This window comes from Zootoca vivipara, chromosome 11 (genome assembly GCF_963506605.1).
Source record: "Zootoca vivipara chromosome 11, rZooViv1.1, whole genome shotgun sequence".
Taxonomy (NCBI): domain Eukaryota; kingdom Metazoa; phylum Chordata; class Lepidosauria; order Squamata; family Lacertidae; genus Zootoca; species Zootoca vivipara.
In genome coordinates this window covers 7,560,008-7,577,013 of record NC_083286.1, presented here as the reverse complement: position 1 = coordinate 7,577,013, position 17,006 = coordinate 7,560,008, and the positions used below count along the sequence as shown (strand labels likewise).

General features: G+C 43.7%; 1 protein-coding gene across 7 annotated transcripts in view; it reads left to right on the top strand.

Annotated features, from left to right (window-relative positions):
• AGTPBP1 (ATP/GTP binding carboxypeptidase 1) overlaps positions 1-17,006 on the top strand; it is a 70,936-nt gene that overhangs the window by 9,229 nt on the left and 44,701 nt on the right. For 5 of the 7 annotated variants that reach the window (XM_035100148.2, XM_035100145.2, XM_060280094.1 and 2 more), the window contains 2 exons: positions 11,411-11,494; positions 16,640-16,767. In XM_035100148.2, coding sequence (XP_034956039.2) covers positions 11,460-11,494; positions 16,640-16,767 — 163 coding nt within the window. In that variant the 5' untranslated portion in view covers positions 11,411-11,459. Of the gene's footprint in view, positions 1-3,229; positions 3,491-6,445; positions 11,495-16,639; positions 16,768-17,006 lie in introns of those variants that run through there. The other 2 variants (XM_035100149.2, XM_035100143.2) reach the window with 2 other exon arrangements.

The following is a 17,006-nucleotide window of genomic DNA, read 5'->3' as shown; positions in this document are numbered from 1 at the left end:
CTATTAGAAATACATAGACAGATAAATACAGTATGAAATTACTGTGAGGTTTATAAGTTAACTTTATATTTGGACAACTTCTCTGCTGTACTTTATTGGAAGGAGAAAAATAAAAAAGAATAATAGAATCAGAGTTGAAAGAGACCACAAGGGCCATCCAGTCCAACCCCCCTGCCAAGCAGGAAACACCATCAAAGCATTCCTGAGAGATGGCTGTCAAGCCTCTGCTTAAAGACCTCCAAAGAAGACTCCACCACACTCCTTGGTAGCAAATTTCACTGCCTAACAGCTCTTACTGTCAGGAAGTTCTTCCTAATGTTTAGGTGGAATCTTCCTTCTTGTAGCTTGAACCCATTGCTCTGAGTCCACTTCTCTGGAGCAGCAGAAAACAACCTTTCTCCCTCCTCTATATGACATTCATTTATATATTTGAACATGGCTATCATGTTCAAGAATCATTTCCTTAATAACAATTTAAACAATTTAAATTGTAACATTATAGCATATTGCTCCATGTTAACACCATGCTAACTGATGTGGTTAAACTATTATTATTATTTTTTAAAAAAACCCACCTTAGACTGAGTTTTAGCTCACAGATGAGAAACTTAAAACAAATCCTTATTTCCTGATAAATAGCCTTTGGACTATAATGCAATTTAAATAGATTTTTCCTCCAGAAGCATTTCATTTTAAAAATCCAATTGATTTTTTAAAAAAATCCGATTATTATTTTTTGAACCCATTGATTTTCATCCACCCTGTCTATATTCAACAATCATTCCCATGCTTCCTTGTCTATATTTGCCAAAAGAACTGTCGGTATTTACACCCCCCACCACATGTGAACCTAAGTCCTTATTTTTTATTCAGGGGCGTAGCCAGGATCAAAACTAGGGGGGGGCAAGCCATGGTCGTTCAGGGGCGGGGCCACAAAGTGGGAATGTGGGCGGGGCTACAGGGCCAGCTGGCCTGACGACATTGTGGCGGCAGCGGCAGCAGCCACCTTGTGCTTCTGGGGCTGGCAGCGTCGGCGGCTACCCTGCTTGGCTGGAGAGGACGGGAGGGTCGGGCAGGCGAGAGGGGGTGGCAGGGTGGGCGAGGGCGAGGCAAGGCACGGCCGCAGTCACGACGGCTCCGAGGCATTGCTGCATATCAGCATAATATTTCAACCATGTCGTGGGTTCAAGCCCCACCTTAGGAAAAAATTCCTGCATTGCAGGGGGTTGGACTAGATGACCCTTGTGGTCTCTTCCGACTACAATTCTATGATTCTATTGATATATTGCCATAGCATATGCATCATTCTGGTTTCTTGAATTGTCCTACTCCTAGGCATAGCAGCCAACTCCTAGAGGCCTAGGTGCCTCCCCCCCCCAATTACTAGTAAATACCGTATTTGAAAGAGTCATCCCCCCCATGTTGATGGGCTTTCTATGTGGGGCTTATCTGCCCCCCCCCTGTATTTTATTAAGAATGGAAGAGGGAGGGAAGGAAGAAATAGAGAGAGGGATAACTCATATTTGTGGGTGCCTCTGGGTGACGCTGTGATGCTAGAACTCTGCAGCAAGAGGACGGGAGGGTCGGGCAGGTGAGAGGGGGTGGCAGGGCGGGCGAGGGCGAGGGAAGGCATGGCCGCAGTCACGACAGCTCCGAGGCGTTGCTGCATATCAGCATAATATTTCAACCATGCCATGGGTTCAAGCCCCACCTTGGGTAAAAAATCCTGCATTGCAGGGGGTTGGACTAGATGACCCTTGTGGTCCCTTCCGACTACAATTCTATGATTCCATTGATATATTATAAAGCATATGCATCATTCTGCTTTCTTGAATTGTCCTACTCCTAGGCATAGCAGCCAACTCCTAGAGGCCTAGGTGCCTCCCCCCCCCAAATTACTGGTAAATACTATATTTTAAAGAGAAATCCCCCCCATGTTGATGGGCTTTCTATGTGGGGCTTATCTGCCCCCCCCCCAGTATTTTATTGAGGATGGAAGAGGGAGGAAAGGAAGGAAGAAATAGAGAGAGGGATAACTCATATTTGTGGGTGCCTCTGGGTGACGCTGTGATGCTGGAACTCTGCAGCAAGAAGAAGATACTGGTACACCTGTACAGGAGCCTTGTAAGCAGCTTTCTCTCTGCTTGATTTACAGCAGGCACGTCCAACAGGTAGATTGTGATCTACCAGTAGATCACTGGATGTCTGTGGTAGATCACTGCTAGATCACTAGCACCCCTAAAAAAAGCTCACCCAAAATTTTCCTCCTCCCTAAAAAAAGCTGAACTATGACCTGAAGCCCTAAACAAAAATGGGCCTCCCTCCCTCCTAAAAGAAGCTCAACAAGTTTGACCTAAACCCCCCAAAACAGGGCTTCCCTTCCTTAAAAAAACTCAACAGCTTTGACCTGAACCCCCCAAAAGGGGGTAGATCACTCCCAGTTTTTAACTCTGTGAGTAGATCAGAGTCTCTTGGGAGGTGGCCACCCCTGATTTACAGTATACAGATGCAGGAGGAGGGGCAGACTGGAACACCACTGCTTTTTATAAACATCACTGTGTCTATCAAAGCTACAGCCCCCCCTTTCTTATTCACTTCCTTTTAGCCTTGCAGGGCCACCTTAGTCAAATTGAATCCTCTGCACCCTCATTAAATCGCCAATTAAATCCCTGAATGCTCATTAACAGCTCCCACTGAAGAACAATAGGGTAAATAGGGTGAACCTTGCCTGAAGGGATATTCTTCTCCATTGTCTTAACTGCTTAAGTACTGGTAGCCACTTTGCTTTATTTATTTGATGTGTTTTTGTTACAGCTGTGTTCCTGCCCCCCCCCCCCGCCCCCAGCAAGTGGAGACCTGCTCTTGCTAAAGCAAAGCCCTTTCCACTTCAGTTTTTGGAGGGGGAAAGTGCTGGTTATGGTCTGTAAAATACAATAATTTTTTGCTTCTAGGGGGGGGGGCAGCTGCCCCCTCCTGCCCCCCCCTGTCTACACCCATGTTTTTATTTACATTATTTCTTCACAAGTAACATTATTTATAACTGAAGGAGAACCTGGAGGCCCACCCAGCTTTTGGCTCCCAGGAAGTTGCGGCCTGAGGGCGACGCGGTCGCGAGTGCGCAGGAGAACCACTTGCCGTCCGACTCTTAGGGGCGCAGGGACGGTCAGAGAGCGCGCGGCGGGCGGCCGTGCGCGCGCGCGGACGGGGTGGGGTTGGGACGGAGAGCGCGGTGACGTCTCCAGGATGCGGACAGGTTCCTGCCGCGTCCTTCGCCGCCGCTTGAGCTGGGGGCGGAGCCCGAGGTTCCCTCCGTGCGGCTTTCGGCGGCTGCGTTGTCCGGAGCCGGCCCGCCGCGGCTCACCTGCCTCGCTCCGTGGCCCGCCCGAGAGCCTCCGCCGGCGCCGCGGGACCTGCTGCCCGGACGCGGCTGCGCTGTGGGCGAGGGGGGGGGCGCTGAGGAGGAGCGGCGCCCGCCCTTGCCGAAAAGGAGGTGAGGGAAGGAAAGAGAGCTTGCCTGGCGGGCGGAGGTCGCGGCCACCCCTCTGAGGAGGAGAGGGGCGCCTAGCGCAGGGATGGGGGGGGGGGGAAGCGGCTGCCTTGTTGGTCCCTGCAGCTTCTTTTCACAGGGAAAAACCTCCTTTTAACGAAAGGCTTCACGGCCATCCCGTACCCGACAAGTTGGTCGTCCCTTCTTTCCCACGGCTGCTCTCCCCCGGGGTAGCTTTGAAATTGGCCCCGTGGCGTTTCAATGCGGGAGTTTCCGTGTGGCGCTCCTGTTTAGTAAACAAACTTTGATTAATTGTTAGTGGCCTCATAAGCTGTTGCGTGGCTGTTGTTTTAATGGTGGTTGTTTTTTTAAAAAATGCTCGGCCCCTGTGCTTTTCCATTCCACGAGAAACTCTGGGGGTGGTTTGCGCTGGCAATATGATAATGCAAATTGGGATGGCATTTGAAAAAGGGAGCCGGCCAGTAAAGCACAGGTGGGTCGAGCCACTTGCAGCACGGGCACCCGTGTAGTGGGAACTCCCATAGAACAAAATAGAACCCTCTTGTCACTACTTCTTGTCTACCCCTGTTAACCAGGCCTGTGTGAGCCTCCCATACCCCCAGCCACTTCTCCCACTCTGCCTGATGCAGGTCTGCTGTGTATTCTGGAGAATGAGAAGCTTGTGCGGAGGATAAGGGAAGTGTGTACAAGCTTTTCATTCCCACCATGGCCATTATCTCTCTGTGTGTGCCTAGGCAAGGGAGGAGACAAAAGTGGCTCTAGTGAGCCATAGGAGAAACTTCTGATTGCAGATTGTGCCTTCACTATGAATCAATCAAGCCCCTGATATACAGCCAGAGGAAAAGCCAGGTCTCATCATGCTATTTCCCAAAGGCCGCCTGAAACAGGATGGTTCAGAAGGCCTTTGTGATCTAGCTCACTAGGTTTTGCAGTTGAGAATTTCTACAAATGAGGTGTCACTATTGGAAAAGCTTCACTTTGAATCAATGCCTGCCCTTCTGGGCTTCAGCTGGAGATATTAAAGGTAAAGGTAAAGGGACCCCTGACCATTAGGTCCAGTCGTGACCGACTCTGGGGTTGCGCGCTCATCTCGCATTATTGGCCAAGGGAGCCGGCGTACAGCTTCCAGGTCATGTGGCCAGGATGACAAAGCTGCTTCTGGCAAACCAGAGCAGCACATGGAAACGCCGTTTACCTTCCTGCTGTAGCGGTTCCTATTTATCTACTTGCATTTTGACGTGCTTTCGAACTGCTAGGTTGGCAGGAGCTGGGACCAAGCAACGGGAGCTCACCCCGTCACAGGGATTCAAACCGCCGACCTTCTGATCAGCAAGCCCTAGGCTCAGTGGTTTAACCATAGCGTTAGGCACCCCCAAACTTGGCCCTCCAGATGTTTTGGGACTACAACTCCCATCATCCCTAGCTAACAGAACCAGTGGTCAGGGATGATAGGAGTTGCAGTCCCAAAACATCTGGAGGGGCCAACAGAAGAATAAGATTGGTTGCAATCATTTTCCCGTAATGGCTTTGAGTTCAAGATTTGAGCTTCTTGGTAAAATGACTAATCAAATGATAAAGGGTGGAGTGAATCAAAGATCCAGGAAGCCCATGGTTTGCACAGAGATTCAGTTTGGCTGAAGGTCTGCATTTTGAGCAGTTGCAAACCTGAGTGACTCTGGAAAACTGATTTGGAAGACTGATGCTGTCTTTGAGCAACTATAAGCCATATTTGTGTGACCTTCAAAACTTTCTCATAACAAGTTTGGATTTTTGCACACACTTTCAAATTGAATTTATGTAGTAAAACTATAATGTAAAATGTTTAAATTGGAATTGATTAATTTTCTCTAAAGTATTTACAGTATAAACAATAACGCGCTGCTTGCTTGTATTTTATTTTGCCAGTCTTGAAATTGCATTGTAAGTGCAACTAAAATTAGGTCAAATACTATTAAAATGGTTCAACTCAGAAAGTTGATGTTCACAGAAGCCACTTCTGTCCATTGGAGATTTCCCTGAACTGAAGGGAGAGGAGCGAGATTTCTAAAAAAATTCCCCTTTCTACTACTGTCTGATGTAGCACCACCTATACTTTTCCCAGAGGGCTCATCAACAGCTATCTGGAACAGAGTCTGCTGGACCCCATGAGCCTTCTATGAATGGAAGAACATTGTTAGATACAGCCTCATAGTTAAGTCAAAGCAGTGCAGTCCATCTGTCTGCATGGGCCTCCTGTGCAGCTCATTGCTTGTGTAGGAGAGGAACAGCACCAAGACAAAACAAGGAAGGTCCAAGGTACACAAAAATGTGGTTTCTCGGGCCCACTGTGTTTTGAATGGGGAAAACATGGGGAAATGGCCTTCCACTTTCTTCACCACAAAGTAATTTTGAGGAGCAGGAAGGAAAAAAGAAGAAGCTTCCTCTTACCTCATTCATTATTTCTTACTAGTGTAATTCAGCCCGTTGAGTAAACGGGCGCTAGAACATCCCGGGGTTCGGAGAAGCGCTTGCGCAGCGCTTCTCCGAACCCCGGGACCTGTTCTTCCTGTCGGTGGCAGGGGGACAGGTACGAAGGAGGAGAAAGCAGCCCTTTCTTCTCCTTCCTTCCTCCCCCCAGCCGCCGACAGGAAGGAGACATCCCGGGGTTCGGAGATGTCTCCTTCCCCGCCCTGGCCTGGCTTGGCTGGTGGCGGCACCGGGGCCGGCCGCGAGCCCTGCGTTGGCAAGGCGGGAAGCCCCGTTTCTCCGTGGGACACAAACGCCTACCTCGCCGCTGCTTCGCGGCCTCCCGCCGCCGCCGCGGCCCCACCGCTCCTCTCACGGGCCAGGGAGGGTTGTGAGGAGGAGGAGGAGCACCAAGATGGCGGCATTGGGCTCCGGGGCGGCTGCGGGAGCCGGACCAGGCTCCTCAAAGGTGCCCTTCCACCCCCCATTCACCTCCGCCGGCCTCCACCCTCGCTTCCCCAACGTGCCCTGCAGTGAGGCCGTGTCCGGCCGGGAGCGGCGGTTGGAGGAGGCGGGGGGGGAGCGCACACGCGTGCAGTCTCTTCGTCCAGTCCCTGTGTCTGTGGGACTGGACGCAGAGACACTTGCACATTATTATATAGGATTGCAAACGTTTGGGATTTAGAAGCATTGCAAAAGGACACCAACAAACTAGGCCTATGCCCTTTAGCATCACTTGTTGGCAACCACCCAAGACGGTTTGCATTGCTAACAAAGCTCTTAAGCTCTTGGCTAAGCCCATCCCCTTGTCCCAACAGAGGGAAAGCGTCAAGTCTGCAGTTTGCAATAGGCAGTTTTGTTCATCTGTAGTTACGGGTTTAATTTTATAAGCATTGAAATGAACTGATTATGGAATTCTGAATATTTTAGTTTCCATCAACTCACCGTAGCCAAAATGTATTTGTTCAGCATTTTAAAAAATTATTCTGTCAAAATCAACTAGAGAGATGGTTACCTTTTCAAATGGACTGTGTTCTCTGAGATATTTTATGCCACCTTGTTTTTCTTCATTATTCTGAATTTCCCTTATAGTGTTTTTCACATGTCAGCTTCAGATCTTTCAAAAAGTTAGAGGAAAAGCACAAGCGAGAGTCTTACCATGCTTCATTTGGTTATCACTAAGACAGCTTGCTCACTCCACCCTAGTACAGGATGTGTCTGTCTGAGATAACAGTTCTTGATCCATGTAAAGGTCTCCAGGAAGGTATCTACTGTCATTTTGCATGTGTGAGCGCACTAGAAGTCAAAAGCGGCTTTTTTATTTCTCCATGTTGCTGTGAGACTGATGCACTGAGTGGCTGCAAGAAGATAATTCATGTTATATTTGGCCAGAGATTTAGCTGATTTATTCCTCTATATTATCATATGAGCAATGAGCCATTTGCCCTTTATTTCTTACAGCAGCTATGTAGAAATGCTTTTTTGTGTCTCCATCTCATTATTCTGCTGAAATGTTTGATCCTGAGTATGGTTAAAGCCCTTAAATTTCATGGGTTCTTCTCATGCAGTGGCTACCCAGTGAGACTTAATGCTTAATTCTCCATGTTTGCTGTTGAATAGCAGCAGCATGGAATAATGTCATAGAAAAATGACTCCCATGCTACGGATACAACATATAAAAGGTCTCTGAGAATTGGTGAGTGTTGATATTTGTATATAGGACCTGTTTAGGCAGAAATACAGATATTCTGGGCTAAGCAAAATTGAGAAAGAAGGAAGGAATGGGAATGATGTAAGAACTGTAAGTAGTGTCACAAAACACCGTATAACATTATAACATTAATCCTCATGAAAGACACTAGCTATCTATTTGCTGCTAGGCCCAATTCATGGTGTTGACTTTAACATTGAAAGCCCTAAATGACTTAAGGCCCAAATACTTGATGGCACTCCTCCTCAAATCAGCCAGGTCAGGCAGGCCCTATGGGTCTGTCTTGTGGGCCCTTTGATTGATTATTCTATACTGCTTAATATGTTAAAAATTGTAGAAGAAATTGACGCAACAACAGAAACTTAAAATATCACAGAAGCACACAGTTACATAGACATTAATTCTATATATTTATCTATCTAAATCAATAGCAATTCATTTTACTTCTGACACACCCTCTCAGCCTCCAGGTTCTCACCCACCCAGGGTCCAAACAAACTCTCAGCTCACCCACAAAAGTCTCACAAGAAGAGTTTCTGGAAACAGCAGACACCACCCCAGTGCCTCACTTAAGACTTGCTTTTTGGGGACATGCACAAGGTGGATGGTACTTTCTTATACTGCCCACAGCTGTGTCCCATTTAGCTGCACTGTGCACATCCACTTCCAGGTACAGCAAGTTTGTTGAGTTTTCTAAGGAAAAACTATGGGAGCATAGGAAGTTGTTTATATCTACTGGTAATCAAACTGTTGGTTCATATAGCTAAGTATTGTCTACACTGACTGACAGTGACTGTCCAGGATTTCAGACAAGGTTATTTCCCAGCCCTACTTGGAGATGCTGGGGATTGAATGTGGGAACTGCTTAATTGTTTTGTAGTATTTTTCTGTATATTAGCTATATTGCAGAATTTTGATTACCGGTATATCTGTTGAGTGGATGTTTTTGCATTTTAAAGTTTTTAAATTCAGGTGAGTGTTGTATCTCCAGTTTTCACCTTCAGTTTTAAATGTTATTAGTCCTATGTGGAAGTGTCAATACTATACATTCAAAAACAGTTGGTCTATTTGGGGAAAGGTCTTAATGAAGTTTATGATTTAGAAAAGTGAAATGCACTTTTAGGTATTTGATACTATAAAAAGCAAAACAGTGTTTGATATATTTGGAGCATGAATTGGTTTTATAATACAACAGCCAAAATAAAAATATAGCTGGAAAGGGTGGCTAGCCAAAGATGTTACCAAACAGTGCCATGTATGGATGGAGCATTTCTTGGCCAGCAACTTTGGAGATTAAGCACTTCTTCCTCCCCCCTGCATATCTGACTGCAAAGGAAACTTCCTGGTTTGTTAAACCACATTTTCTGTGCTTGGTTGTCATGGCAAACATGTGGTTTAATAAACCAAGAAGTTTCCTCTGAAGCCAAGTGTGAGGAAAGAGGAAACATTTGAGTTCACAGCTCATTTATTTTTTCAAGAAACCATACATCTGAATCAGGCAATGTCTGATATCAACTGACTTCCTTGTCATGAACCTTTCGTATGGGGCAGTGATTTACAGGGCATAGGAAGACCCATACTGTTTGTTTTTGGCCAGGATATGATCCTCAGAGGGCATGGAGTTGCTTTCAGAGCGATTTGTCTGACAGTGAGGATCAAGGATCAGAGTAAATAAGGGACATGCTCTGCAGGACCTGGGAGAGTTCTTCCTGCAAAAGAGTGGGGTTGTGCAGCCAGTAGATGCAGAGCATGCAGACTGCACAATATCTGGTTCCCAGGCATTTCTGAAGCTCCCCAGGCCTTGACAGCTTTGAGGAAGGATTGTGTTATGTCAGTACAACATAATATTTTTGTGGATTGTGTTTATAAACTCCAGTTTTGCTGATTTAAGTAAGCTAAGAACTTTTTGGACTAGAACACAGATTACATCCCCCCCCCAGTAGACTGAAGACTAAATGAGATGAGTACGTAACTGATAACAACTCCCTGGTACACAACCGTTGAAGTAATGTTTCCCCAGTAAAAAAAGGGACTTATCCATTAAAAGGGTTAGCTGGAACACATGGATGGCACCTTCTTAGTTCCAATTTGTTATGAAAATCTTGATTTTCCAGTAATGATAAATGCAAGCAAATGACAACTTGGTGTCTGTTATGAAATCATTTAAAGAATAATTAGTTTAGAGACCCCATTATAAGTAAATCTTTGGTGAATAGAAATTACGGGTGGTTATGAAAGCAAAGCATATTATTCCAGCAAAATAATTTTGATTTTACTTAGTAATATAATTGAGAACATACTAGCACCTATTAACAAAAAATAAGCTGCTCACAAAGATGGAAAATTCAGTATTCTGCAAAACATTTTCCTTTTAAAGCAGGTATGCATTCAGTAATAAAAACTGGAATTGTTTCGTTGAAATCATGGACTAGAATTTGGAAAAGCTTTTGGTACTAATAGCATCTTATATATAACTAGCTGTACCCGGCCACGCGTTGCTGTGGACCCCGTTTCCCAGGACAGATGCATGATGTAACAACACCCCTCCCTCTGTTGCCCTGGCGGGTGACGTCATATTCCCATCATGTGATGTCACCCTCCACCCCGAGCCCTCTCTCTCCCCCTCACATACCGTATGGACATGTTGGGGAGGGTCTGCCCAGTTTCCCCGGTGGGTGAGGGGGCAGGCGGTCCAGCTGCAGGTCCTTTGCGAAGGCGAACATGTTGAGGGCGGCGGGGAGAACCGAGGTGCTGACGGCGGAGGGAGATGCCGCCCCCGCTCTCCCAGAAGGAGCCGCCAGCCACCCGCTCCCAGTACCCTCTGTGCGCTCGCATCGGAACGACGCTACCACATTCCCTGCGGCGTCCTGGGAGTAAAGAATGTACTATAGTGTCTGTTGCTTTGACGTCCAACAGATGGCACTGTTTTCCCACAAAATCATGTTTTTACCTGTCACAGGTGTGACATCTATATAATCTATATAATTCGCATGCAACGTTATGTCAAAATTTCAAGGCAATCGGTCAAGCACTTTCGGAGATTTTTGGCTATGTACAGATGGACATTTACATTTTTGTTTATATAGATTGATTTGATTGGGTAATGTTAATATCAAGTAGCTTCTATGAGGGGTGGTCAGAAAATATTACATATGGCATTTCCTGAATGAAAAGTACTAATTTTCTTCAGGATTTTGTACGGAGCTGCAATTTTTTACATTTACTATTTTGGGCCAGAAATGAGTGAAAAACTTTAGCATGGCAAAACCTCCCTATTGCCAAGAGGCACAATAGTCTCCTATTACTCTCCTTAGCAATATTTTCCACTGATCCATGTCTTTTCCCACGATCTCTGCCATATTTGTCACTGGTACACCCTCTTTAGCAGGCACCTTTGCTTTTTGCTTAACCCAGGCATCCCCAAACTGCGGCCCTCCAGATGTTTTGGCCTACAACTCCCATGATCCCTAGCTAAGAGGACCAGTGGTCAGGGATGGTGGTAATTGTAGTCCAAAACATCTGGAGGGCCAAAGTTTGGGGATGCCTGACTTAACCAATGGCTACAGCTACATTTTTTCCTGACATTTTTGTTCCCAGGCCCTTATAAGGCTGTATTTGCTGGCTATCTTGGTTTCTGCAGATGGTGTTATTTCTCCTGTGTTTTCTCAAACATCCTGATTCTTATACTAGAATTTGAGTATACTTACACACTCTTCTTCTTTTTTCATTTTTGCCGATCATTAAAGATGTTGGTGTGAAGAACTAAGCTTTCCAGATTGATATGAAGAACTTTACATGATGAATAAAATAAAAATGGCATCAGAAAAAAGGTAAGGGGATTGGGGAGAGATGCAGAGGTTGTTTAATCTTACTTGCAGGATTTTTTTTTCAACAGCTAGGTTTGTATTCCTTGAAGATAGCTTGTAAATGAACACAAAGCCATCAGGCTTATGCAGATGATTAAGAAAAAGATTTCCCATTTCTGAGGGGCGTGGTGCCCCGATGAGGAGGAAAAGGAAAAGGGAAAAAAGAAAAAGATTTTCCGTAATAGTTGGTGACCTGTAATTATAAATTTTATTTAGTTTTTATTGTGTGCATATAATTGCCGCTTTGATATTTTAATGAATTATACAAGTACTTATATGCTATCCATGTAATTTTACGATAACCCATTGTTTTTTGTTTGAACAAAACATACCATGATCCCTGGTTTGGAGTAGATGCTAAGATAGGGATTATCATTCAATCCACCAATGGTCACAGACTCACTAAAGGGATCACAGTGGGAACCACCTCAACATTTGCGATAAACCATTAACTTGTGTTCACCATGATACCGGTATGTGAACTGGGAGATTGGATTGGATCCAAGGGTTGCATGAGCAGACGGCTGCTCTTTTCATGCCCCTCCTTTCCTTACTGCTTTACATACTACACTTCTGGTTAGAAATTAGTGATGGCATCCTATAAACTGACACTTCCTATGATCTTGCATGTGGGCTTATCACTGTTGAGCTTATCACTGGCTTGTGTTAGTAGCAAACATATGCTTAGAAGTTGCAGTTAGCCATGATTTCACTTGGATATAATAAACACAATGGAAATTGATGCACCTCTGCTGTCATAATAGACTTCTGTGTGCGCAGTGGAACTTCCTCTTCTGTCTGCTCAGGCTCCCTGCACACCCTCAAAATCAGCTCCAGATGGTTCAGATGTGCAGTGGAACGAGAGGAAATGAAAGCTACTAGCCGGGTGCTAGAAAGGAGAATACTCTGGTACTCAGGTTCTACTTGTGTCTGATTGGCCGCTATGAGAACAGAGAACCAAATGTTGGCCTGATCCAGCAAGTTTTTCTTACATTCTTATGTAAGAATGTAAGTGGGGCTTACATTATGCCAGTAGGACTAAGCACATGTGATTAAAATAATTAAACTGCTCCACATATAATTTATATAATACGTCATCCATTGAAGTGCCAGTTATTTTGGAATTGGTACTTTGTGAGGCCATTCTTCACCCCATATATTTTTAATGGAAACTTGCTTGCAAATAAATTTAACCATTTATTATGCTTATCCCAGAATTATTTTTACTGAATTCAATAAAACTCTCTGAGAGTGAAGTTTCTGGTTGTAAACTTAGAGGAATTGTAGCCTTATGACTCAAAATGGTTTCCGTGGTAACTTCCTAGGATGCAATTGTGTCTGGGTTGGGCTCTAGAATAAGGTCACTATGTAAGAAATGGTTAAGCCGTAGGTTGCACTTAGTTTATAGCTTGGTCAAAGGCATTATTAGAGGAAATAATGCAAACATGAGGCGTGGTACTCGGATTCATATCAGAGTCAGGATGTTTAGACCACTTGGGAAGTGGGTAGCATCTGACAACAACTCTCATCCTTGGCCTGTAGGAACTAATCCCCGGTGAGTGGGAAAGCCTCTGGAATGATGTTAATACTAAGGGAAACATTCTTACCATTTATTTAACGTTTATTTATACTTACTATTTATTTAACATCTATTTTTGCTTCCAGCTGCTCAGTTTATTTTCATATCAGCCTTGAGAGTAACTGGGATCTCCATAACAATTTATTTTAAGACTAGTCCTAACAGGGTATCTGTTTCCAGTTACTTAAGTTTTGCTGGTGCTCTAAGTGTCCTAAAAGTAATTCTCTAGAAAGTTCCTATTTCTTATACTATTAGTTGTTGGTCCCAAAACAAACTTCGATATATCACATGGAAGAGATTAATCTTTTCGAAGGATGTAATAAGTGAGAATGTTGCTTCCTCTAAACTTTTAAAATATTTTATCTATAAATGTACAAAGCTGCACCCCGTTTTCAGAATAGTTTGCCTGTTTAAACCACCTCAACTCCACTTTCAGATTAATAATAATAATAATAATAATAATAATAATAATAATAATAATAATGTGTGTTTATATATAGTTTGGAGGGTTTTTTTCCAAAACACACCTATGTTTATATGGATGTCATCCTGCCAAATTGGTGAGCGGTTTTAATTGTGCAAGTGGCACATACAATTTCGTAATCAGAATTATGCCAGTTGTGCGAAGTTGCCAGCTTTGACGTGATGTAATAGAGCTTGGAACCTTGAGGTAGCTTTTACCTGCTACACTGACCTTTGGTTATTTGAATGTGTGACAGTGTATCAGTTTCTGTGTTGCTGCATGTTTTACTGCAGTATCTATGCAGGAGGTACAGTGGTACCTCGTGTTGCGTAACCTCCAGGTTATGGAATCATCGGGTTAGGACCGCGGCAAACCCGGAAGTGGGTTTGCCGCTCGTGTGTGTGCAGAAGCAGTCCTCTGGTTACGAAATTTTCGAGATACGGCCGGGCCACCGAAACGGATCCCATTCGTAACCAGAGGTACCACTGTATGAGGCTGCCTCTTACTACAATAGTTTTGTGAATTTTAGATGAGGCTTGTTTATACCCCAACCTCCACCAAGTTCCTGGGCAAGTTATCCCCTTTTTTAAGGGAAATTCACTTATGCTGAATAGGCTTCCTTGTGAGAAAAGGGAAAACTTGGCAGCTATGCATCTTAGACGTGTTTGATTAAAATACAGCCATATGTCAGCAGGGATAGCCAGCACAGTACCCTCCAGATGTTGGTGGGCTCTGACTCCCTCTATCCCTGGCCATTGACAACATCTGGAAGGCACCACATTGACGATCTCTGTCTTAGAGCAACTTGGTGATAAATACAGAATCATATTCTAACTGCAGTTGAACTGTTTTCAAGCTGCTGAACAAAGAATAGTAATTTATCATATCTTTGGTAAACCAACAGTGGCAGTATTTATTAAACTAGTGCCATATCCTTTTAGTTTTATTGCAGCTAACCATATTTCATTGTAACGTGTATAACAAATTGTCTCTTGCTGTATAAGCTAGCTTTATGGTAAGCTGACAAGCAGAATTGCTTATGGTGCCAGTTAAATGCAACAGGAGCATGTTGTCACTATAGAAAGGTGATGGCAAAGGAAAGTTACATAATTATATCACTCCAAAAATAATGTGTGTACTTTACCAGTGGAGTCGCATTTTGGGTGTCATTAATGGCTTACAGATTGTGTTACACTGTAGATGCTTAGAGGTAAGTTGAGGTGTGTGTGTGTGTGTAAAAGTGTGCAAGAGATCCATGACTGATCTGAGCCCCGATGATGACTCAGTGGACTTGTTAGGAGTATTGCCATTTGAGCATTCCAGTAAATAAAATAATCTGTTTTCAGATAATAGGTCTAGAATTCATGACAACCTCATACTAACTCGATTGCCTAAAAAGACTATCCTGGGTTGAAACTGATCAGTGAACATTTCAATGATTATCTCAATCTATGCAAAATGAACACTTCTTTCAAACTAACTAACTAACTAACTAACTAACTAACTAACTAACAAACAAACCTAAAGTGCTATTTGTAACTAGTCCAGTGCAGCCCTGTCTCCATGGGTGATTTTGTGTACTAGTATCTTCTTGCTTTAAAGCAGGGATGGGAAGCCTGTGGTCCTCTCTATTCACTCATTCCCAAGGAGAGTGAATATTGGCTAGGGGTAGTTGTGGGAGTTGGGAGTCAGCAACAACTGGAGGGGGCACCATGTGAGCTACCCCTGCCTTAAAGGCTACTGGTAAAGACACAGAGACATATGCCTAGCCTGACAAGGCAAAATGAATTTTGTCCTGAACTGGGGTGAGAGAAAGAGGTAAACACAGAGGTATCCTCACCACCTGGATTTCAGGCCAGGTAAAGCAAGATGTTAAGTGATACTTGAGTCTGCCCCTGGTGTGAAATCCAGTTGACCTATTTTAGTTGGAGAGTTTCAAAAACAGCTGCCTCTGAATCCATGACAGAGAGTAGAATTACTTTCCTTTAAAGTGAAAACATTTTCCGTTATAAATATTCTTAATTAAATGTATTATAAAATGAAAAATGTTGCTTAGTCACATTCCCGCAGCACAATCTGGAAGCCAATGTAAATCACTGGGCTGCCTGATAAAGCTAAAATTTACTTGAATAAACTTCCACTTTTTTGCAGTTTATATTTCTTCTCTTGAGGTATGTTAAGGCTACATAATGGATTAATTAATGGACCTTTTGATACTAGACAGAACTGAAATTCTGCCAAGATGGGAAATTCTTGTTGTCTCAACTAGAGATGGTATGAAAGTTTGTCTGAGGCTGGCTTGGAATAGAAACCAAGGTGTTAATAGGACCTGAATCCAAACCGGAAACAAGTATTCAAATGTCTACCCTTCCTCTCCTGAGCTTTCAGGACGTCTTAGAAGATGAAATTTCATGCCTTTTCGAAAGCAGCAGCAATGTCAAAAGGCAAAAGGAAGGATTTCTCCTGTTTTCCCATCAGAAATTCTGGGTGTAATGGATTCTAGGATGGTAGCCCTGGCTAAGAGTGTGATGTCACAATGGATAACTGGGACTTGTGGTTTGTTCTCAGTTGGTGGAACCTTTAAGCCAGGGGGTCACCCAACTTTTTTGGACCAATGGATGCATCACAAATTTTGAGAGGGTGTTGGCTGCCAAGGGGGTGTACTATCACACCAAATGGCTGTGATAGGGTGGCATGGCATAACACAAAATTAGAGACAGTACAGTAATTGCTACTCCCTTGCCCCAACAACATCATGGTTATCAGCAGAAGTCAGCTTCTGGCCCTGATTGTGAACGGGCTTAACTTGTTCAATATCTGCTTCTCATACAGCCCTTAAAGGCCCAAGGACCCTGTTTTTCCAGTGTCAACCTTAAACGAAGACCAAGGCTACATTCTTACCTGAGAGTAATTAACTATTTATTAATTTTTGGATCATCGCCCTAATGTTAAGCATTCCTAAAATGCCATTTTTAAAGTGAATCTCTAATAATAATAATAATAATAATAATAATAATAATAATAATAATAATAACAATAATAATAATATGATGTTTGTATGCTCCAGTCTAACAAACAATTCTCGGATTCTGAGTTTGCTGTCGCAACTGGAAAAAATCAACACAGAATGTTTGGTGGAACCAGAAACTACCAGATATGTTACATCAAAAATTCTTCAGCTGGCTCAGAGTCAAGGTAAATATTTGTACATTGAAATCAGCCTTTAAATTCATATGCACTTTACTCTTGAATATGTTCTGTATATAATATATTTATGTCATCCCATATGTCATGGTACAGAGTTATGTTCTGATTGTAAATTGTAGTCAGTATACTTGCATACATAGAATGAAACACTTTTTTTCTTGCTTAGAAGATGTAGTCACTTAGCTCAGGCTGGATTTAGACACATCAAAGAAGCCTTTCAGTTTAAA